At 32.4% G+C, this 24,474-nt stretch overlaps 1 protein-coding gene across 1 annotated transcript; it reads right to left on the bottom strand.

The window, feature by feature from the left end:
* Nucleotides 1-593: 593 nt before the first annotated feature.
* On the bottom strand, nucleotides 594-23,710 carry LOC140445315 (uncharacterized). Its single transcript, XM_072537286.1, has 10 exons — nucleotides 23,294-23,710; nucleotides 22,737-23,006; nucleotides 13,566-13,781; nucleotides 13,070-13,321; nucleotides 9,947-10,268; nucleotides 9,591-9,894; nucleotides 7,565-7,823; nucleotides 6,583-6,877; nucleotides 6,279-6,502; nucleotides 594-3,429 (listed from the first exon to the last, which is right to left on the bottom strand). The coding sequence occupies exons 1-10, from the start codon at nucleotides 23,432-23,434 to the stop codon at nucleotides 3,301-3,303; spliced, it is 2,412 nt and encodes an 803-aa protein (XP_072393387.1). The 5' UTR covers nucleotides 23,435-23,710; the 3' UTR covers nucleotides 594-3,300.
* Between the last annotated feature and the right edge of the window lie 764 nt (nucleotides 23,711-24,474).

The following is a 24,474-nucleotide window of genomic DNA, read 5'->3' as shown; positions in this document are numbered from 1 at the left end:
GGACACGGTCACCGGTCTACATTCCTAGTATCCGAGACGAGACTCTCGTGGGACCACTCTACACTCATTCCAAAAGAACCTGGTGAGGTTGAACGAGCTGGGCCCGTACATACCTCCCCTGGCCTCGTGTCAGGTGTGGTGTGGGTGCCCCGGCACGTACCCGCCGGGAGATCTAAGAGTGGTAGAGGAGAAATCCTCGGCGGCGACCTGTCTACGTGCGAGGTGGAAATTCCTCCGCCTGCCGAGCCTATCCGCCCGGGGGCGGGATAACAGGTAGGTGAGGTACTCGCAAAACAGGTACTACGGGGAAGGTGGAGCCCCACGAAACGTTTATTTTTGCATATGTGGCGTAACACCTTCACTTTGGTGTCGGACTCGTAGGGGCAGAGGTTTCGTTAACGGATGTATAGCCGAAAGGTAGGAAGTCGAGGGTCCTGCCAAATTTTATTTGGAGGGCACAAAGCATAGCAATGTATGATTTTAGCTAACATGATTTAAAACTTAGACAAAACATAATAAGGAGGCTATTGACCCAATGACCAATTGAATATTCATAATACAAGTCTGTTAAGTGTTAAGAAATAAAACAGATATACTAAAAAAGTAATTTTATTTCAATATAAAATTCATCACAGAGATTGTATGTACGAGAATGTGAAATATTAAAAATTATTTTACTCAAATCAGTAAACTCATTAAAATGTTTAAAGCAATAAACTAGAGAGATCGATTACAGTGTATAAAGTAAAGATAAATATGTACATTTTTTCAAATTCTTAAAATCAGATTATAAAATTTAAGGAGCGCGAACGAAAATCAACTTTATCTTTATTTATTGGAAACATGCGACAAATATATAAAATATGACAGAACTCTCCGATTACTTATAAGTTTTTGTGTTGGCAAATACTTAAGTTTAAATTCTCCTATGCAAAATAAGAATAATTTAATAATCAAGAACTTATTTATATGATACTTATTTAAAACTACACATGCGCCAAAAGTATCAGCAACAGATTTTTTGACAGCCTGACCGAATGGTGCGATATACGCGCCTCCATTCGCAAATGTGTCAAAACGGTGCCAACTGAAAATATTTTCGACATTTTCTGTTTTTTATTTTTTGAAGAAGAATATGATTAAGACGGAAAAATAAAAGAAATGGGGACCAAAGTAGTACAAGAAGTAAAAATAAAGATCTGTAAAATATTTACTGAATAAGGTTATTTTTAAGAACGTCACGTTGGCAGTTTATTTTTCACAGGAGACTGTGAGACACTTCATCAGAACCTGTAGAAGGTTTTTCTAAATGTAATTTAGAATTTTGTTATCAGATCAGAGGTAGCAGCCCATGTTCCTGAGGCTGACGATCCCACTATCTCTCCCACTATAGTGGTTCATTTTTAATCATCATTAAAAGTCGATATAAGAGACTCGTATATTGGTAGTGGTAGGTAATAGCAAAAGTATATGCTTACAGCCGATACGGAGCTGATAAGGTACGCTGTGACCATAGATGTAGTAATAATAAACTATGTAGAACTGGAGGACAATAAGTAAAGCTGATTTTTTAAAAAGTGTTGTCCGCTAGATGGACACAAATAAGGGGACAAAAAAAAGTGTAAACTTTGAAATTTCACTTGTTCCCGTGATAATTATATGACTCACACATATGTGAGTGGTTTTAAGCAAGATAATGGCCGAAGGTCTTCCTGGCCGAAGAATAATCATTTTTACTTATACGAGAGTATTTTTAAATCATAATTATGTAAGACAGTTTTTGTAATGTGTATTGGTTAATCTTTGGATTTAATGGTTTTAATTTTTAATGGTAAAAGGGTTAGAGAAATTTAAAGGAGGTGAAAAAACTATAAAGTTCATTAGAGCCATAGATAGACTCTTTGACTTCCTTAATTTTAGGAATCCATTTGCAAAAGGGTATATAAAACCAATCTTTGAAAACAATAATTCTTTTCTTAAGAAAGAATTGAACGACATTATTCAATACATATTTACTCTGAGAACAGAACACAATGACTTACTGCACAAATCTTCCAGAAAAACATTTATAATAGGATTTGCAATAAGTTGCCAGTCTGTATTAAAATTTTTCAAAATGTTGATTGCTGTCAGAGGATATAAATATGTCTTGACTTATAAATTTTCACAAGATGCGATAGAGATATTGTTCTCAAAAATTCGAAAAAGGTATGGTTTTAATAACAATCCAAATTCATTAAAATTTTCAATAGCAATGAAGCAAATTCTGATTTCTGTTTTAATTGCTTAAAAGTTTTATGATGATAAAAGAAGTCCCAAACTTCATTATTCCATGATAAAAATAATAAATAAAGCTAACCTAAGCAAGATCTTTTAAAATTTTCTTATATTCAGTAAGTTTAATTTTCAGCTCTAGTCGGCTTCAATTCTATCTTAATACGATCATAGGGAGTTCGACCTCTAGGTTATTTAATAGAACTCTGGGACTGCGACTGATATCGAACTAGTTGATCCGGAGACGCAGCCTTACAGCGTGATGGACATCCGTCCTTTACTTACGTACAGTTAGTATAAAGCGTGGTACGTTGAACTTGTGGAGGATAAGAAGGATTCCACTTGTCCGTGTATAAAAATTACAGCGTGTGTAGCTGAGTGTTATCCCGTTCCTATTCACAAATTTTTAGGACAGGCAGCTAAATATTTCCCTGTTTCTATTGTCCAGCACGCTGACAACGTATTTTCCGATCCTTTATACTCTCCCCATAGGAATAAAATTTTGTCTGATTTTACTAAAAACAGCTGAGTTTCTCATTGAGACCGTCTTGGATAGAAAATAAGTCTCGATGCACAACGACAGTACAGATCGGCAAAAAATGTTACACAAATATAGATCCCATCAATGCTAAACGTCATTGTAACAATTTAATCAATCAAACTTGCAAAATACGCCGAATTGCACCAAAGACATCCGCTGTGAATGAGAAGGTTGTACGGGCGTAAGTGCTGCAAGAAAAATGCGCTGGCCTCACTTTGATGATACATCTACCCATAATAAGGAACACACATGAAAATCCTTCTTGGTGGCATTGGAATATGGAACAAAAGTTGCGTTAAATTATATACAAAAAATATGACCGAAACACCATCGGTTTTTTTATTATTACTGATGGTAATCGAATGATAGTCAACTGCGGTCTCACATAAAGGAAAAGTGCCACACTGCACTGGACATCAATGATGAGGAAAACTTTTAAGTATTTTATAAAAGCCTTAGAATCCAGGTGTACTAGTTGAACGCTATCATGATCTAAATTCACCCGACAGTTTTGTAATCGTACTAAGAACTTCTTTCGTCGCAAGATACTGTTTAGTTGTTTCGGTCAGTTTGGCTTCTTTCTGCTCCAGAGTTTTTCGTAAGTCCTTAATTTGCTAGAAAACAAATAAATAGGTATTAAAGCAGTAAACATTTGGTAAAAAATATATAAGCATATTTCGAAAACAATAACAAGTCTTTTTTTGAGCAAAGCTCGTATTTGATCAGCTGTTATCACTTGTAGTGTTCTATCATTAAATTCAGGAAAATTAAATATAAAGAGGTACGTGTGAAAGATTATACATTTATTACATTACTTGTTCTCTCAGGATACAAAAGAAAAGAAGAGATATTACAGTACTGTAACGAAATAGTGTAACTCCGACGCGTGGTACGTGTCGCAATTATCAGAAGGATGACTCCAGAACACACGATCGATGAAGTTATCAATAGCGCCCTGCCTTCGAAAAGCTACCGACGCGACGAATAGAGATGGACTACTCCTATGGAAAGAGTAGCAATCGACACTGCATGTCCATTTCCAGAAACGGATGATGAAAATAAATATATCCTGGTAGATATGGATATAAATTGCTTTAATAAAATGTTGATATTAAGAAAGATACAGGGTGTTAAAGTGCAAAATTAAAATTTTATTTTTTACTATAACTTTCATGTTTGTAAACATTTATGTATAAAAATTTACAGCTGGGTACTTTTAAATATGAGAAATTATAATTTGATGCACACTTTGATGTAACTGATAGAGGGCGCCACTTATGCCACATATGTGGTATAAATTTGCACTTAACTTTCTTGCTCTTTAAGTTACCTGTATTTGGGATAAAGAATATTAAAGATACATTATTTTAACAAGAAAAAGGTATACTTGTTAATAACTTCAAAACTCAATAGTTTTCGAGATAATCGCATTTTAAAAATCAGCTACATAATTCTAATCTAAGGTAAATTCCTCCAGGCAACGAAGAAAAAATAGACAAAAACATTAATACTTCTGAATTTTGGTATAAAATACCTTTAACTAAAGTTAATGGTTAACGAAATATTAAATAAAATAAATAAATCAGCAGGATAATTAATAATAGGATTTGACAAAATAACAGAATACTAGGATTTTACATCAAACATTTTACGTTTTATCTTAAATTAAAGTCATAATCAAAACATTTTGTTTACAAACCAAAATAAGAAATAGTTAAACTAAATAACATAACTATTTGTCAAAGTAAGTGTTCGATATGTCCACCATTTTCTTTAATTCATTTGTTAATATATTCCATAAAAGATCGTCTCATATTAAATAGCATCATTGGTTCTAAAGAAACTGCTGCAGTATATATTTCGTCCCATAGTTGGTTGTGAATGTTTATGGGATTCTTATAGACACGTTGTTTTAATGCGCCCCATACACCAAAATCAAGCGGAGTAAATTCGGGGCTACGTGGTGGCTATAATGTATAACGGATGAATATATTATTTTGGATACATATCCAAATCTTATGGTATATTATGGAACTACATCTTATTTGTCGCAGAAGTTAAATAATGTATTAAACTGTGATGTATTTCGTTCATGGGTTACTTATATACACACGCAATAACCTATCGATGACATTAGTTATTTGTATGATTACGTTACAGCTTACGAGTAACTATAATTACATCTCGAACAAATGGACTATTTTGATTTACTAACAAACTAATATTATGCTAAACTAAATTGCCCGTGTGTTTACTATATTTATAACAATATCGGTTATTAGGATAACGATGATGTTTTTGTAAAAATGCTGAGTCTTTCAGGTTAGATTTGTAGCAAAAGTATTATGAAACAGGACACATATGTGTTATTCAATACCTCTGCTCTAGTTTCTATTTGTCCTAATAAAAATGGGTAAACAATTTACGTAATGAACAATAAGTATTATTTTCGGATTTTTTATGAATTAAATAATGATATCAATATCTCACCACATTGCCAAGAACTATGACTAGCACGACCAATCCAACGTTCAGAAAAGTTGTATTTAAGTATGTTCTGACTGCCTTCTCTCTAGAATGTGGTGGTGTACCATCTTGCATAAACCACATATTTTGGGTTTTTAGTATTTTACAATAGAGAAAAAGTAATAAAATGCCATTATAGAAACTTAAGAAGCAATAGCAAAGGGAAATTGTAAACATTGTGACGGCCAACGTCTGAATACGGACACGGCACCTAAAGATGAAGATAAAATATCTTTTCTCCAATAAGACATTTAGCACCCATAACAAAGCTATTTGTGACGTTACATTATCATCTTTGAGTTGTTTTAATAAGAATAAACTATGAATTATGCTTATCTACAGGTATTCAGTGCTTTACCGCAAAAATATCAAACTAAGAAATATTGTGCAGCTGACTTATAAAATGCATTTATCTCAAAAACGGTTGAATTTTCAGGTTACTAACAAGTATACCTTTTCTGTGTAAAAATATTGTATCTTTAATATTTTTTAACAAAAATAGAGCTAACCTAAAGAGCAAAAAAGTTAAGCGCAAATTTATGCCACACATGTGGCATATGTGGCGCCCTCTATTAATTACATTAAAATAAGTATAAAATTATAATTTATCCTACTCAAAAGCACCCAACTGTAAATTTTTGTCCAAAAATATTTACAAACGTAAAAATTATAACGAAAAATAAAATTTGAAATTTCCACTTTAACACCCTGTATCTTTCTTAATATCAACATTTTATTAAAGCAAGTTGGCTTAAATCGTAATATTTTAAAGTGCAGAATCTACAGTTTCTGTTTGTACAATTACTTAAGGACCACCCTGTATAAATTAGAACCGCTCGTTTTGTTTATTTAAACACGTTACAGTACATTACAGAAATGCATAGAAGTTCAATAAACATGAAGATACATTATTAAAATTTAAAATATCAATACTTACCCCATTAAGATCGTCTATATGGGAATTTGCGTTCTTGAGTTGCTGCTCCCTAGTTTGTAATTGCTTCTCTACTCTATTTCCGTTCTCCTCTAACTTTTGTATAACGCTTTGGAATTTTTTGATTTGTTGTTCTAAATTTTCTTTTTGTTCTGTCATTTGTATAAGTTCTATTTTTATTTCCTTTAGTTTTGTTTCGTGATTTTTTACACATTGTTGCCAGTTTTCTAAAAGTCAAGAGCATACAAATTAATCTTATTCTGGTTATGAAGCTTATATATTGATAAGTATAAATTAAAAAACTTACCTATTTCTGTGTCAGCCTTTTTCTTCTCGTCCAAACAATAACTCTTTAAATCGTTCATAGCTTTTCCGCTTTTTTCCAGTCTATTCTCATAATGGTGTATTAATTGTCCTAGTTTGTTGTGCTCTTCGGCAAATTGTGCCAACCTGTGCTGCAAATGTACGCATCTTTCCGAAGCAGCTTCTAAATTTTTTGAAGCCGAAAGTTCTGAGTTTGCCAATGATGCTAATTTGTATTCGTACAATTCGATAACTTGACATACTGATACATTCGAAACGTTTTGTTCTTCAATTAGTTTCTATAAAACACAAAGAGAATTTACACAAATGAGATAAATTTTTATACAAAAAAGAACGAGTAGAATGTTACTGGAAAACTTAGATACGATAACTAATCAAAAAATGAGATCGTTGATGTCGGGTCTGACAAATTGATGGCGCAACAATACCATATTATTTAGGAAGTACCAATTTTATCATTTGTCAAAATTTATGCTCAATGGAAAAGTTAGTTGACAAGTTACAGTGATTTAAATGATGCTATTACTGCAATTTTTGCAGTAATAACATCGATATGTGAAAATGGATGAAAAATGAATCCTCTACTTTACTACAAACTCAAATCGGTAGTTACCTGAAGGCAAAGCAGCAGCTATGTTGAGAAAGGAAGAACGATTAATATCGAATATTTTATAGCATTATTGGCCTGTTTGTACGCCAATACGATCACAACAAGGACAAAAATACTCAAAAGAATGCTTCAGTGAAAAATATTTAGATCAAATGAGAGATATTGCCATAACTGTTATATAATATAAAAAAATTTTGAATCTAAAGACAAAAGTGGCATCAAATTATTAAAGAAGCATTAGAATCAGTTGATCACCTTAGTATAAAGCTGTTTTATTAAATAAGGTATTAAAATCCGTAGCTTATACAGTTTAGACTTAACATTTAAAAATTAGGAAGAAATACTCAACTCTTACCTTAAAATTCTTCAAAGTATCATCTACCATTTCCATTTGAGCGTACCCCAGTATAGGATATACGGGATCATATGTTGTTTTTGATAGTGTCCAACTAGTCGACGAATTTTTGTTATTGCAAAACATAGCTTGAGAAGTTTCCATGGCGGACGCTATCTTGAAAACCGGAAATCTTGACGATCTTGCCAATTCTAAGACCAGTTGTCTTATTTCACTTTTACTTCCATAAAGGGCTATGGCAAGAATGCTTTGAATGTTCCTGAAGAGATTAAAATAATGTATTTATACAAAAGAATTGCAATACTGAACAGCAATAGAGAGCGTTATTCCACAAACTATAGGATGGCACCCTCCAGGTCGTCCCCAGACGAACAGAAATTGAGTGACAATATGAAGAAGGACTTGAAAGAGATACATGTTAATACATCTCTGGAAACCTTACACAAGATAAAAAGAAATGGTGAGAATTTATGAAGGAGGCCAAAATCCTCAAAGGGTTGTTCGGCCATCGAAAGTAAGTGAGTAATAGAGACCATCCAATTAAGAGTTTGCAGAAATAAAAAGGTTAAACACAATATACGAACACAGAAACTTTTACAAACGAGTTAACGCCAAAAGAATAGCCTCCAAGATACAAGCAATCAGATAAAGCCTGATAATGAAGCTTTTTTGAACGAGAGTGAAATTACTTACTAAGAAAGTGGTAAAAATACGTGGTACGTTATTTATTGGAGAAAATAGAAATCATTCCAATATACCGCCACCCCAACATCAAGATGTGAAACCATCGTGCCGAAGAATTGCATGGCCCAAGGGAGAGATTAAGCGCTGCTTAATGGAGAAGGCGAACCGGAGGGGATTATAGCCTTGGCGGAGTATGGGCGCACTGTCACCCTGAACCGACCCAACTCATGGGAAGAAAAATGGATAAATTAATAAAAAAGAAGGTAAGTATAGGAGTAGAGGAGTCTATGGAGAATATAGGCGAAGAGGTGTTGGCAGCACTAGCGGGAGAGGAAGAAACGGACAGCCGGGAGGAGAAAAATTATGAGACAAAGTAGAAGAACAAACGGGAAAATGAGGACATGGGCGAAACAATGAATCAGAATGGCAGTGGAAAGGAAATGGGAGATAGTAATCATTAAAGTGGATAGATGACCAATATTAATAGAATAAAGAAATAAAATTACATGGAGAGAATGACATAGGAGCTGGTGGAAATAAGAATGGAAGTAAAATCAATTTAAAAAGAAATGAAACCGTTAGTGAACCTAACAAAGATGGTTTCAAATATGAAGAAGATTATACAAGGGGTCACAAAGGTAAGGCAGACTTGATGCGAAATAGGAAGAAACAATATAGAGTTAATGTATAGTGTTATAGAGGAAACTGAGAAAAAAGAAAGTATAAGAACACATGCTAGTGAAGGAAAAATGAAGAGCATACGTCCGTTGCATATGTCCGTGCCCAGCCGATAATTCATGGTTGAGCAGGGTAGATTCTTCAGGCAGGTCTCTGGCATTGACGGCAATGATATTCGAACAACTCACCTCTGCATGCAGTCTCGGACATCAGCTTGGTGGAATCCTTCATAACTGAGGCTGAAAAGTGGTTCTGCCCACTTTCTAGGAGCGAGGTATCTTTTTAACATTTTGACCACCCTCCCCCTCCCCATAAAAGACAAAAAAAAAGTTTAGGTTCTATATGAGTGGTCGCTTAACTACCCTTCCAATCGACCTAAGAGTGGTCTATTGTGGTTTGGAGAGTAGCATAAGAGCCCTGATTTGATTTTAGGCAACAAACTTGGTGCTTTTAGGGAAAGGATGTCAATATTAAATTTAAAATAGGGGTTTGTTATTAGTTTTTGATTTGACTGTTTAAGGCTCAGAGCAGAACCATAGATAATCATAATATCGAAGCTAGACAAAAAAAGTTATCAACGTTTATTATAAATACTACAGATTACTAAAGAAAACATTAGATTAATAGTACAAGCAACATCTATAGAATAAAAAAATGGACTCACCTGTTTTCCATCAATAAACTCAGATTCTCCAACCATTTCGCGTTATGTTGTGAAAGTTCACAAACCAATACGATAGCATATACGTAAGTATCAACATACTCTGTCGAAGATGTTTTATCTTCGTTGGCTTTCAAAAGCGGTAAATGTTTACCATTAAAATCCTCAGCAAGGATTGGAGTAAAGATGCTCATCAACAGATTCTCGTTTATCGATTTCACTACGTCACTCGTTATGGAATTGGCTTTCAGCATCATCCGCAATAGTTGCAAAAGTGAGCGTAATCTTTTACAAGCATCCATGTTGGCTAAAAAAATCTATATTAGTAGAATAATCCATATGTAGTTGTCTATACATACCTGGCAAAGCTTCATTTTGAATCATATTTAAAAACAGTGGCAATTTGGATCCCAGTAATTGCAAATCTGCTTCATTGTCAGTACCTTCAGACAGATTTTGTGTAACGATAGTTAACAACATATTTGCATGAAAAGACACTTTTTCAGAATTCACCCAGTCCAAAGCCAATTTCACTATGGCCGAATACAGTTTTGAAAAATCGGATAACTTGTGATATTCTAGAGCGTAAATAAATTTCATAGTCAACATCACGCATTCGGGATCTTGCTGAGGTAATGGTGTCGCTTCCATTTCTGACGGAACTTGTCTTGAATGTATAGACTAAAAAAAATTAAGCAGTGATTTAGTAAATTAGAATTGAGTAAAGTAATTTAGTGTACCATACTTTATTATTATTATTATTAATGATACAAGACGGCTTACGATATATATATATATATATATATATATATATATATATATATATATATATATATATATATATAGTAAAATAAAGGTAAACGATATCGGCATAGCTCGCAACAAAGGAAAAAAATATAATAAAATATGTATATAAAATGGAAGGCAACCGTATATACGTATTTCTGACTCTACAGGAGCAATGCGACCAATTTGTGGCAACAATGTTAGAAGACTCTGGGGTTTCCAGAGCAACAACCAACACATCCACGGAGGAAGCTAAGCTACCTGAGAAAAGGAATGCCAAACGTTTAGAACGTTTCAAACAACAAGAAAAAGGTTAATGCGAGTTGATAGTAAAATAAAGGTAAAAGATATCGGCATAGCTCGCAACAAAGAAAAAAAAATATAATAAAATATGTGTATAAGATGGAAGGCAACCGTATATACGTATTTCAGACTATTGGTCGTCTTCAGTATGGTGCAGCCAAGTTAGAAAAGAAGCATATTAACTAGGGAAAGGATCACTACAGGAGCAATGCGACCAATTTGTGGCAATAATGTTAGAAGACTCTGAGGTTTCCAGAGCAACAACCAACACATCCACGGAGGAAGCTAAGCTACCTGAGAAAAGGAATGCCAAACGTTTAGAACGTTTCAAACAACAAGAAAAAGGTTAATGACCTTAGTTCTGAGTTAAACACCACAGTCTTGTATATGGCAACATCGTGGGAGCGCAAAGTATATTTACCAACACTGTGTTGCAAGCACCCTTGGCTCCAGTTCAGTGACTGGAAGACAAGAAACCACATACTATTGGTGAGTCACTAATTAAACCATGTTTACTTACTGCTTGTAGTACCGTACTTAGTGAAGACAGTTGTAAGAAAGTAGAAAAAATTTCTCTCAAACGACACAGTAAAACGTAGAATTGATGACATGGCTATGGATTTGAAAAATCAACTATTGCAAAAATTAAAAGGTTCACCGTTTTTTTCTTTGCAGTGTGACGAAACAACTAATATTTCAAAGAATGCACAGTTATTGTTTTACTGTCGATTTATTGACAGAAAACGGTTCCTGGAGGAAATATTGTTTTCAACATCTCTTGAAACAACAACTAAAGCCATTGAAATATTTTCTGCTCTTGAAGATTTTTTAGTAATCAATGAACTTCCATGGGAGAAAGGAATTGGCATATGTATTGATGGGGCCCAAGCCATGACAGGATGTCGATCTGGATTTATGGAATTGGCAAAAAAGAAGAACCCTAGGATAATTGGTTCTCACTGCATTATTCACAGACAAGATTTAGCTAGTCAAACTTTACCTGAACCTCTCAACGTCACATTAAACTTAGCAATTAAAATAGTTAACCACATGAAATTCAGCGCATTAAACACTAGGCTCTTTCAGGCACTATGTCAAGAACTGAATAGTGATCAGATCAGGAAACCCTCCTGTTTCACACAGAAGTCCGGTAGTTATCCAAAGTAAATATGCTTGCAAGATTATTCAATTTAAAGTCAGAAGTTCAAATTTTGTTAATGACTTCAAAACAAGAAGATCTTCACAGAACATTTACAGATGATAAAAATATCTTTTACTTGGCTTATTTGTCTGACTTTTTTGAGACACTTGTCCTGAATCTGAAGCTTCAAGGCTTCAGAAAGGCTTCAAAAACCTCTTAAACACTTATAATGTAATTAAGGGGTTTATAGAAAAAATATCGCTTTGGCAACGCCGCCTTCACAGTTCCAAGCCAAACTTTTCCTAAACTGAACGACCTCCTCGATGATATTCAAACCCTTCCACTACATCTAGTTTCGGATTTGAAAGACGTCATATCACGGCATTTGGAAGAATTAAAAAATCAAATTCGAAAATACTTTCCAGATGTTAGCTCGGAAAACTGGGAATTTAAGTTGACAAGAGATCCTTTTTATATCGAAGTTGACATTCTTCCAGTTAACCTTCAAGAGCAGGCAATTTACCTAAAATGTGATTCACAAGCAAAAGCAGATTTTGCAAATATGGACTTGGAAGAATTTTGGTTAACCTACTTTCCTGTTTAGCCAGAAGTGGCTTTAATATCTGCGAAGTTATTAGTCTAGTTTTCATCCACATATCTTTGCGAATCTGGTTTTTCTGAATTTCTGCGTATATAAAATCAAAATACCGTTCAAGGCTGGACGTTGAAAGTGACTTGAGGTGTTCTCTGACACAGTTTCAACGAATATCGAAAAACTTGTTAAGAACAGACAATGCCAACGCTCTCATTGAAAGTGCAAAAACACTCATATAAGGCTTTCAACTTTATATGTGTATTTGATTTTTTGATTATTCTTTTTCTCAAATAAATAAACAATGTTTAATGAGACATCAAATAAACTTTCGTATTTAAATATATCTGGATTTTTATTTTGCATCCCAGCTTTTGCTAACGTAGAGTTAGCATCGTCAGTTTCACAATTTCACTGTTCTAACTTGAACCAACCAATTATTGACTGGAGGGGAGGCGTGAGCTATCTTCAGTGTTCAAAGGAGGCGCCAGTGCTAAAAGGTTGAGAACCGCTGCACTAGATCAACTAAATAGAGTTAAGGATCGCACATAAACATGTTAAATCCTATAAAGTTGTTGAAGCTGATAATGAGACTTTTACATATAACACATAATATTAAAATATAAGACATAATTAAAAGTAATTAACTAATTCACATACCTTTACTAAGGCTTCTAATTGTTCGCTATAATGTTCATATTCCTTAAACACTTCTTTGTTTTCGGAACTGATCATGTCAATAAAAAAATCAATGACAGATCTTAGCATTACAGGATCGTTTTTGGTCAATGATTCGTGTATGGAATTGAAAGTTGGTGATATTAAGTGTAGTAAAGTACATTTTGGAATGTCGTCATTTAGGTGGTTTAGAATTATCATTAATTTACATACGTGAATTTCTACTAATGGTCCCTAGAATAAAAAACAGAACACATATGTTGCAAACAATATTCTTATACTTGTATAACATATATACAAGTTTTCGTGAACTTAAGAAAGTGAACACTAGATTCTTGTCAATTTAAAATGTAATCATTCTTACTAATGCATAACATAATACACAGTCAACTCCCGTTCATCTGCGAGTGGATAATCCGTGTATAAAGCAAATCATACATCTCTGTTGAACTAAAAAAATGTTAAATAGTATACTTACTTGTAAAGGTAGACAAAATCGTAAAAATTTCTTAATATCTATAATTCTTGATAAAGTGTATACTACAGGTAAATTCTTAAAGCATAGATTTACTAAAACGCTTAGAGAAAGACAGATGATATCTTGGTTCTTGTCTTCTACCCACTTGGTAAGGATTTTCAATAAATGTGGCAAATGAGAAACTTGCCAGGATAACTTTATTCCACATGTCAAATCCTAAAAAAATGTTGTTGATTAAGTTAACAACAAAATTTCACAAAATTTGTGTTCAATGTAGAAATGTGATATAGCATTTCTAACCATTTGAAAAATAATTGGATTTTTATATGTAAAATAGAAATAGAGAATTCAAGGAAAGTAATATATCACAGTAATTTAATAACACAATTAATAAGTGTCAGAAGTGCAATAACTAACTTACAGACTGTATGCAGAAAGTCAACAAAAAAAAAGTTGTACAGTAAGCTATATTGTAGAATAGCGTAAAGCTTCATACTATGTTTTCTGTATTTTAAAAATTTAAATATATGTTTAAAATTGAAAAAAGTAATTTTATTATTTATTTATTATTTGAATTTTACATTTAATTTTAATAAAAACGTGGTGAATCTATAGATGATTCAAATAAACAATAAAAATAATATTTAAGAATTACACAAAACAACTGTTAGTTAATATCCTTGTTATAGATTTTAATAAAATTGAAAAAGTTTACATGTTGTATAACCATCGAGTTAGAATCTATGGAGAAGCTATGAACATATTAACTCTATATTCTTTGATATTAACGTGTGTATTAAAAACGGCGTCAGTAGGTGTGGCTAACGATCATACCAATATGGCGGTGGGATCAGGGCCGGACTCAATAATATTAAAACTACTATACAAATAGACTAGTTATTCAGAAGACTTAACCATAATCTAAAAAGTGCAATACATTTTTAATAAATTATGATTTATTTATCCCGCGGTAAACAATAAAACACGCAATATTATACATAAAGATAAATTAATACAGTCAATAACAAGTTGTATCTGAAAGAGATAATAATATAAATAATATTTTAAAGGGTAAAATGAATATACGGTAAGAAATAAAAGAAATACGTTCGTTTTACAACTTATATATTTGATAACTACAAATTAACTGACACTTAAAAATTTAGTTCAATTAACAAAATTACAAAAGTTATTAAAAAAACAAAATTGAATATCTGCCGAATATCACAATGGAAATACTATGTAGAAATAAAAATAATTATGTTGCAGTCCATGGTTGCAGTAGTTAATAAGAAATTTTAAGATATTTAAGTACAGGGCAAAAGATCAGTAGGAAGACGCCAGATCTCGTGGCTGGAAGACACGAGCAGATTGTTGAACCGCTCATCCGCAGAAATCTTTCACGCAGCAGTTTCCAAAACTACAATTGCCATTTGGATCGCCAACCTTCGAAAGGAGACGGCGCCATGAGAAGAGAAGATATTTAGGATGAAGATATTTGAGTATTCTCAAGAATAGCACGATCTACCTTACTTATAAGATTTTTTATGAATACTATTAATTTATTCTCTGAAGTACGGGGAAATTACTTTGTTTACATATTTGTATACTAACCTCAGAAACGTTATTCCTGAAGATTTTTTATTAACCATTATTATGCACTACCACAATATAATATTACAGTTTTTATAAAAGTATTATAAAGCTAAAAATATTCGAAAAACAACAAACGTAAACAATCATACACGATCTGCCAAAACGATCATAACAATATGGACGAAGCGAGGTCGTTTTTAGTCACGTGATGTCCTCTCCACAGATTCTAACTCGATGTGTATAACGAACCCCCTCGTCGCATAAATGGACCCTTCCTACAGCTCCTTAGCAAGGCGCTTCTGTAGTAGGAGTGCAACAAAATACGTTATTTTGTGACCCTACTTCCGTGACGCCATGTCGTGGCGCTGTTTCCTTGATGCTCACCTTAGCATTTTACTATAGAGAAAAAGTAACACAACGCCGGTATAAACGCTGTCCTTCAATAATTTATGCTACAGTAATAAAGCTTCGAAAAACATATATTTACTTTTCCTCTGATATTAGGCCATAGATGTGTTCTTGACAGATCTTAAAGCTGTAGTTGTATTTGTGACATTGACTGCAAGCTATCTCGCCATCTTTTAACTGATTTATCTGGTGGTCTGTTGCCTGTTGGTTTTGCTTCATGCTAGTCTCTTACTATCCGTTTGTTTAACATTTTCTGTTATGCTAACACAGTCTAGTAATAAACAAGATGGAGCAAGACGCTTAAAAGGCAGCTAAAAAGGAACTAGATGAAAAAAAATCTATTGGCGATACATTAGATACCGCAGTGGTGTTCCTACAGTTTTTGAAGTTAAACAACAACAAAAACTAGTACCCTTCCAATTAACACCTTTTTAATAAAATGTTGAGATTCATTCATTCAAAGATTTCCGAGATCCTGAAAAGTATTTCCTGCTGCTCGTAAAATATAATTATTTTAGTGTAGAGTAACTTAAGTGATAACATAACTGATTCTGAAATTAAATGTATTGGTTTTAGTATCTACAGATGTGATAGATCCCAGAAACCAGTGCAAAGTTGAGTGGCGGTGGTGTACTAGTGTTTGTTAACAACAAGCTAAAATCACAAACCATTAGTATTCGTGAAGATTGAGTTGAACAAGTATATATTTTATGTCAACTTAACGAAGTCAAGTTTGTGGTCGGTGGTGTCTACATACCTCCACAATCACCTCACGAAGTATACAACTGGCATGGTCAAACTGTGGAAAATGTTGTTCTGCAATACTCAGCACAGTATATCTATGTTTTTGGTGACTGAAATCTTCTCAATACATCATGAGAGAATGATGAGTTTGGTGTGATGGTGCACTGTTCTGCAGGTGATCCAGCTTTGAATATTGCTTAAGTCTGTGGTTTTTAAAAATTGTATCAACATAATATTCCCAATAATAGTAATGTATTTTTGGATTTAGTTTTTTCTAATGTTAGGGAGCTAAATTAAATATCTTAAAAACAAGCGACCCCCTTATAGATCCTAGCATGCATCATATAAGCTATGAACGTTGCTTAAAGCTCGATGTGAAAGAAACAAATACAAATGAGTTGGTTTATGATGAGTTGTTTTATAATTTTTGGAATGGCGATTACATTGCGCTTAACAACTTCCTTGCTTCCATAGACTGGCAGGAATGTATGGTTAATGATATTGATGTTGCTACAAAACTATTCTATGAAGTTCTTTCTATAGGAATTGCTTACTTTGTGTAATTGAAGAAATATAGAACTTCAACTTTTCCCAAGTAGTTCTCTGCTAATCTTAGAAGACTGACTATGGAGGAAAAACATGCTCACTATATTAATGTTAATAATCGTTCTGATGATGACTATATTAGATTTTCCCACCTAAGAGCTGAATGTAAACAACTGTCTGAAATTTGCTTCAGCAACTATATCAAAGGCATAGATACTGGCCTAAAAATGATCCAAAATCATTTTTGAAGTGCATCAATGATAAGCGATCTAGTCATAACCTATGTAACTCCTTATTTTATGAAGTGCAATCTGCAACAAATGGTCAAGACATAGCTAATTTATTTATGAACTTCTTCCAAACTGTGTATTCACCAAATAACAACAACTTTTACATACCTATCCATCCATTAACACCTTCGCTGCGATTACGAAAAATTCAATTATTATGTTGTATGCTTTACCAGTTTTAATTGACTGGTACTATAGAATATTGTATTTAGATACACCAGTCGGAATAGTCTGGTAGTTCTTAATAAATGTGAGTGCGATCTATGTGTAAGTTTTTAAAGATTTATTTATAGTAATAGTTATATACATACAAGGAATATACAAACTTGCTGAAAACTGCATCAGTACCAGGCTATTTCATCTGGTAAAGCAAAAATTGAAATTTAAAAGTGCATATAATATTTTCAAATAAAATAAACCCAAAACTTTTATTTAGAACAAAATACATATTTTTCATAAAATATAAAAACAACAAATGCTAATTATTAGTAAGGATAAGTTTTAAAATTTATGCATTGTGTTTAAAATTAAAACAAGGTAAACATAAAGCAGGTTTTTCCTCGCATGTGCTGCAGTATGTAGTAACTTTAGTGACCCTTTTATCAGCTTCTTTACTTTTCATTGTTTCCCTCAGCTTCTTGTAACATACCATACAATTTCTCCTTTTTTTGGTACCAGATCCTTCGGGTTTGGTCAGTATATGTTTTCTTTTCGAAGACTGAACCAATGTTTGGTCCGTAGACTTATTGGCTAGCTGAAATGCTACTTCTTCGCGAAATTTTATTAGAGGCCACTTTGTGTTTGAGTTTATCGTATTATAAATGATCCAAGAGTTCACTAAAGCTGCCCCAAAAATTAACTCAAAAGCAACTTTTTTATACCACTTTAACGTCTTCCTAAGAGCAGTGTAGTAAGCTGACATTTGATCACTATAATCAACTCCTTTTTTGGCCTTATTGTAGTCAATAACACAAAGGGGTTTTAAAATGTCTACTTGTTTTCTATTTTTTCGACCAGTATTGTAAAGAGCAGTGTTATGGTTCCCCTTGCTGGTTATCATTAAAACAGACCGCTTATCTTGCCACTTAATAACTTTTATCCCTTGTTTATTGCACATACCTATCACTTCATTAGATTTAATTTTTTTTGTAACAATTGTCTTAGGGAGACCTTTTCGGTTACTTCTTAAAGTTCCACAATACAAAGTTCTTCTCTCTAGTAGATCTTGAACTAATGGTACACTGGAGTAAAAGTTATCAGCATACAGTGTTCTTCCTGTGTCTAGTAAGCTATCCATGATTGCCATAACAACATTATGTGAATGTCCCTTACTTGAAATAGGATCTTCTTTGCCACAATATACTTTAATTCTATAAGTGTAACCATCTGTTGTACACACTTTATATAGTTTCACACCATACTTGTGACACTTATTTTTAATATATTGACGCATCCCTAAGCGTCCTCCCCAAGGAACCATACTTTCATCGATAACCACGTTTCTACCAGGTGTCAATATATCTTGAAATCTATTGTTTAAAATGTCTAATAAAGGTCTAATTCGGTATAGTTTATCTGTGGTATTTTGCAAACCATCGTTATCGTTGAAATGTAGATATTTTAAGATCAATAAAAATCTGTCCCTTGTCATGATGCTACTTATAAAACTGTTATGGTAAGAGGATTTTTAGACCAGTATTGTTGTAAAGTAGGGACATTTGTCAGACCTGTACAAATGATAATGGCTAAAAAGCTTTTCATTTCCTGTTGATTTACAGGTATCCAGGATCTTTGTCTAGATTTAGGTTTGATTAAGTTGTTATTTAATTGTTGAGATGCATATCGATTGGTTTCTGTAACCAGGAGATCAATAACCGTGTCATTTATAAATAGCGAATAGCTTTCAAGAGGACTAATGGATTCACTCTGAACGTTAATTACTGGGTTTACTAAATGTTCGTTTATACCTATGTTTATATCATTATTTTCAGTTATTGGTATCCATTCATCAAGTGTTGCTACGTTTTCGAAAATTTCTCTTGAAGTACCTTGGTCTCCTACAAATTTCACATGAAGTAATAAATAAGAAGAGAAAAAAATTGTTTACTTACTTGTATTTTCAATAAGTTCATCGTCACTCTCGGAACTGATTTTATATTCGTCATTATCTGAATTAGACGAACATTCAGAAGGAGCGTAATTAGGATCACAGTCTGAATTGTCGCTAAATGGTTCTTCCTCTGATTCGCTCAAAGTATTTATAGTTGTTTCTTGGTGACGATCCAAATTCTGATTGGGGTCTACACAACTACCACTTGCAGTTGCATTTTGCAACGCCAAATTTACTAATTTAACAGTTCTTTTACACAATCTTTATACAAATATTTTAAGCACTATTATGGCTCGACCGAGATAACTAAACTAAGCTGGGAATTACAAATAAAATTACTCACCAGTTGAATTCATCTGGGAATCCCCACAATGAAAAAAAAATAACTTGTATGCGTTACCACTCGAATCCAACTGGTAATAAATGATCCCTCTATTAGATAGATCTCTTTCAGACAATAATATAGGTACCTATAATGTTAGTTTTGACCAACGCGTTTCGTTTGTACGTTACTCGCCAGATGGAAATACATGTATTTATTTTTAGCCGTAATTTCTGCAAACGTAGTTACCAGTCTTTTTCAACTGGTGGCGCAGCGAAGGTGTTAAATAGCAAGTTTAGTACAAATATTTGTCCTTCTATGATTACCATGACCGATATTTTTAATGGCATAAATGAGCTGCCCAATAAGCTTACTGCCGGCCCAGATGGAGTGCCTAATTTTTTACTAAAAAAAGTGTGTCTTTACCCTTGTAATGCCGTATGTTATATTGTTTAATAGATCTCCGGAAACCTCTACATTTCCTTCTTCATGGAAAGAAAGTTATGTTGTTCCTATATTTAAAAATGATCAAAAACACAACATTGAAAATTATTGTAGCATTTGTATCCAATCTGCAATCCCGAAGCTCTTCGACTGTCTTATAGTAAATCAAATTTCTTGGTTATGTAAAGGCTTAATATCACAACATGGTTTTCATAGCAAAAATCCACTGCAACAAACTCATAAAGTCAATAGAATTGAAACAAGCTATTAATAATCAGCCACTGAATTATGTTTCTTCTATTCAGGATTTGGGTGTAATTTTTGATGAGAAGCTTACTTTATGTGACCACATAAACTCTATTTCAATAAAGGCATCTAAACTTATTGGTTTCATTACTAGGAATTGCAAGTATTTTTCCATTGATTCAACAAGATTAGTGTATTGTTGCTTAGTTTGAACTATTTTGAAATACTGTTCCGTTATTTGGTCTCTCTATTTTCAGAACAATATTATTACCATAGAAAGAGTTCAGAATAATTGTTTGAGATATTGTGCTTACCATGTCCGCACTACTATTGAAAATCATGATTATTCCCATATCAAACAACAATTATATTTACCCTCACTCAAGAACTGTAGTGATATGTCAGGAGCTATATTTATTATATATAAGACCATACAAGGATTTATTGATTGTCCAAACATTTTAAGCCAGATTAACTTTAAAGTTCCCCATCAAGCTCTACTTTATTTACCACAATGTTTTCAATATTCCTTTCCACAGAACAACCTATGGTATTCACAACCCATTTGATAGATACATGGGGCTATTAAATGTTCTCAATTTTGATATTTTCAATATAACTTTAAATCAGTTAAAAATATCTCTTGCTTTGTGATATGTATATTTGTATTGTTGAACTTTGTTCTTGTTATATTTTTAGTCTCATTTTTTAATTGATTTTATATTATAAGTAATTTTAAGTTTTGAATCCTAACTTTGATATTGTATATTGTAATTTAAACTACAGTAGACTCCCTCTATAACGAGAACTGAAATGACAGACTAATTACCTCGTTATAAGCCGATCTCGTTATATCAGACAATAATAATACTGTGCATACATATGAATCTGTAGTTTTCTAAACCATTAACTTCCTATAGTGAAGCCATTCGGAGCAATATAAGATGCTAATAAATATAGTTTGAATGGCGTTTTTGAAAAAAAGTTATTTACTTTTATTGTCAATGAAATATATTAAAACATAAAAGAGTTGTTTACTTTTATTATCAATGATATACGTTAAAACAAAAAATCTGTACTTATATTTGTTTCCAACTACATAATGTATAAAGTGTATTTTCAAGGATAACATAAACTATTGCTTCTGCAATTTTAAGAACTCTGTCATTTTTAACTGCTTTAAATGGTCCAGTATCATTCTATCATATTTTCTAAAGATGTGAAACAGTTGTATTTATTCATTGTAAAGAAGTTTATTGCGGGCTGCAGTTAAGTTTATTGAGGGGCTGTTTGAAAAGGTATTTATTTATAGCCACGACCCGACCAAAAACGTAAAAAACACGTTTTTGAATCTTATTTTCTCTCGTTATAACCAAATTTGCCTCGCTATAGACGGTTATAGTTCAATAGAAATTTCACGGGACATCTAATGTATCTCGTTATAAGCGAAACCTCGTAATAACCGTGTTCGTTATAGAGGGAGTATACTGTATTAATGGGGTTATCCCATGTATTAAATGAATAAATAAATTCTTGTCTTCCCCATCATATAATAATTATCATAGTAATATAATCACAGTGCTATATCTAATCTTAGTTGTATAACAAAACTTTTTGAGGGTATTACATAAATCATAAAGGAACTGTTAGTCATTTATAGATTAATATTTAAACATATTTCCTAAATTTCCTAAAAAAGTACCTCTATGTTTTCAATTATCATTTTTTCACTCTATTGTAGTTTATTTGTTATGTCAGCAGGTCTTTTTCTTGGATTTTCTGTTGTTTAATATACATAGGCTGTCCCCGATTTCTTGTGTTGTGATTTTAATATTGCCATTATCATTAATATCCTCTTCTACTTCTGCAGGTCTAATGCAGTTTTCATTGTAAAGTTTTTTTATATATCATATTCATTTCAAATGTTATGTTTATATGAGATTAAGCTATAATGATTGGTCGTGATGAAAATCACATTTTTAACCAACTCATGTTTCGACATTTCGATTTCCACTCTAAAAATTGTTTTCAAAAAAAGATTGTTATACAAATTTTGGGAAATATATAACCAATATTTTTGGGTAACCATAAAGACTATATTTTTATACTTTTAATAATCTTTTTTTGAAAATTATTTCTGGAGTAAACATTGAAAGGCCAAAACATTTGTTAAAAATGTGATTTTCATCACAACCAATAATTTTGGCTTAATCCCATACAAACATAATTCAGAGCCTTGCTAAACATATTTATGGTTCTGTTTATGTTTTGTTATTTTAGATAATTATATTCATTAATGAGTTTTTTTCTGCCTTTAAGAATTTTCCAATTTTATCTACTTTGGAAAATTTAATTTAAATACTCAATATGTCTAATCTCAATGTAGTTAATCTACTCTTAAAAAATATGCAGAATTACATACAGGAGTTTATATTTTGTGATTAACATATAAAGAATTAACTTACCTGTAAAAGAACTAACAACTTTTTCTTCTTACAAGTACTGAGTTGGTCATTCAAAAGTTTTGATAGCATTGGCACAAACTGGTAGGTTTCTATAAGAGCTTGTCTTGCAGAGGCATTTCTGCATGCATTACACAAAACATCTACACAATTCCAAGCCATGTCAGAATCAGGTTCTAAACTAGTAAAAAGATTATGCAGGCTCACATAAAACTGAGCACCTAGTCCATTTTCTGGATCAAAAGCACTGACATCTATTGTCACACTGTATGCCTAAAGCAGGATAAAAAATAGTCATTTATTTTTTATTATAACACATACATATTATTTTAATTCATGGGTGGGTAAAGAAAGAATTAAATACATAATGACATAAGTATTATCACATTATCTCCAAAATTAGAAGTGATCACATTGTTAAACACATTTGAAATATAAAATGATCACTATTGCTTTCAAATTCATATGTTGTTTTCATGAATTTTAATTTAAAATGTCACAATTGTTCCCATTTTTAATATGAATTTAAAGAAATTTCAGTATCAATACAGAATTCTTACCTGTAGGAACTTGTTAATCACTAGAGCACTGCTGCCTGTTCGGTTCTTTGTATACTCATTTATAGCTTCAATTAATTCTCTCATCTTCAGACATATTGACGATTGATTCATTAAACTACTGCCATTATTAGACCCCTCCATAGCGACAAATATATTTATTTTTAAAAGTTTTCTCAAGAAAAATTTCCGTTAATTTAAAATTATGAGGTTATATTGTTTACAATCTTTCACAACTCGTTTGTATCCTTACCGTTCGAGTTGAAGAAATGCACATCGTTTACTATTTTAAGCTAATCAAAGTATTAAGCATTTTTTTAATGCAACATAAATATAATGAATGGAATAAAGAAACATGAATAAATAAAATAAATAAAGTAAAGCTTATTTTCAAATTCAAGATAAACCTGTCAAACGTCAGTTGAGTAATGACAAATGACAATGACTTAAAATATAATTTTACAGGCATAGAAATATTATTAGCGGTCTGTGGTCTAATTTTCTTTATCATGTAAACTTTTATAAAAATAGCACATATTAATACCAATATTAAGAATAATTGAATTAATATCTAATTAAAGTGAATAAACCAAAGAAACGTTATAAATGATTTACAACTTTTTATAATGGGAGTAAATGCTGCCCATCGAGTTAGAATCTAACTAGATGATGCTGCCTAACCATCCTTGGTGTATGCAACCAGTATTACTAATTTTTTATATCAGGTCAAAGAAACTCGATATATCTATATATTGTATTATTTGTATTTATGATAGTCTGTCATCTAGTTAAACCGATAGAGTTGCAAAAGGGTGTGTTTATAATTAATCAAAGCTATAGGATATTATTAACAGAACATATCTACTTGTGAAAAATAGAACGTATAAATGCTAAAATTACACATTTATGTTTGTAACACAATTATACATTTGGTATACATGGTGATACTTTTAGATACATTTGCTGTGCTGATGATCAAAAACCCCCTTATCAAGATGGAGATGGACTTTTAGGTAAACCTCACTCTCATTTCGAGATAAGAGTATTTAAATCAGAATGGTTACAGAGCATAAACTACAAGCTACAAGTAAAATTAACCTGCAAATGTGAAAGTGGTGAGGAAGGTACTGGAAAAAAAGGTGAAGCAAATGAAAAGAGAAGAAAATTTTACAAAACTGAACGTG

This window comes from Diabrotica undecimpunctata, chromosome 7 (genome assembly GCF_040954645.1).
Source record: "Diabrotica undecimpunctata isolate CICGRU chromosome 7, icDiaUnde3, whole genome shotgun sequence".
Lineage (NCBI taxonomy): Eukaryota > Metazoa > Arthropoda > Insecta > Coleoptera > Chrysomelidae > Diabrotica > Diabrotica undecimpunctata.
The sequence above is the reverse complement of the archived record's forward strand: the minus strand, read 5'-3'. Positions and strand labels throughout refer to the sequence as shown.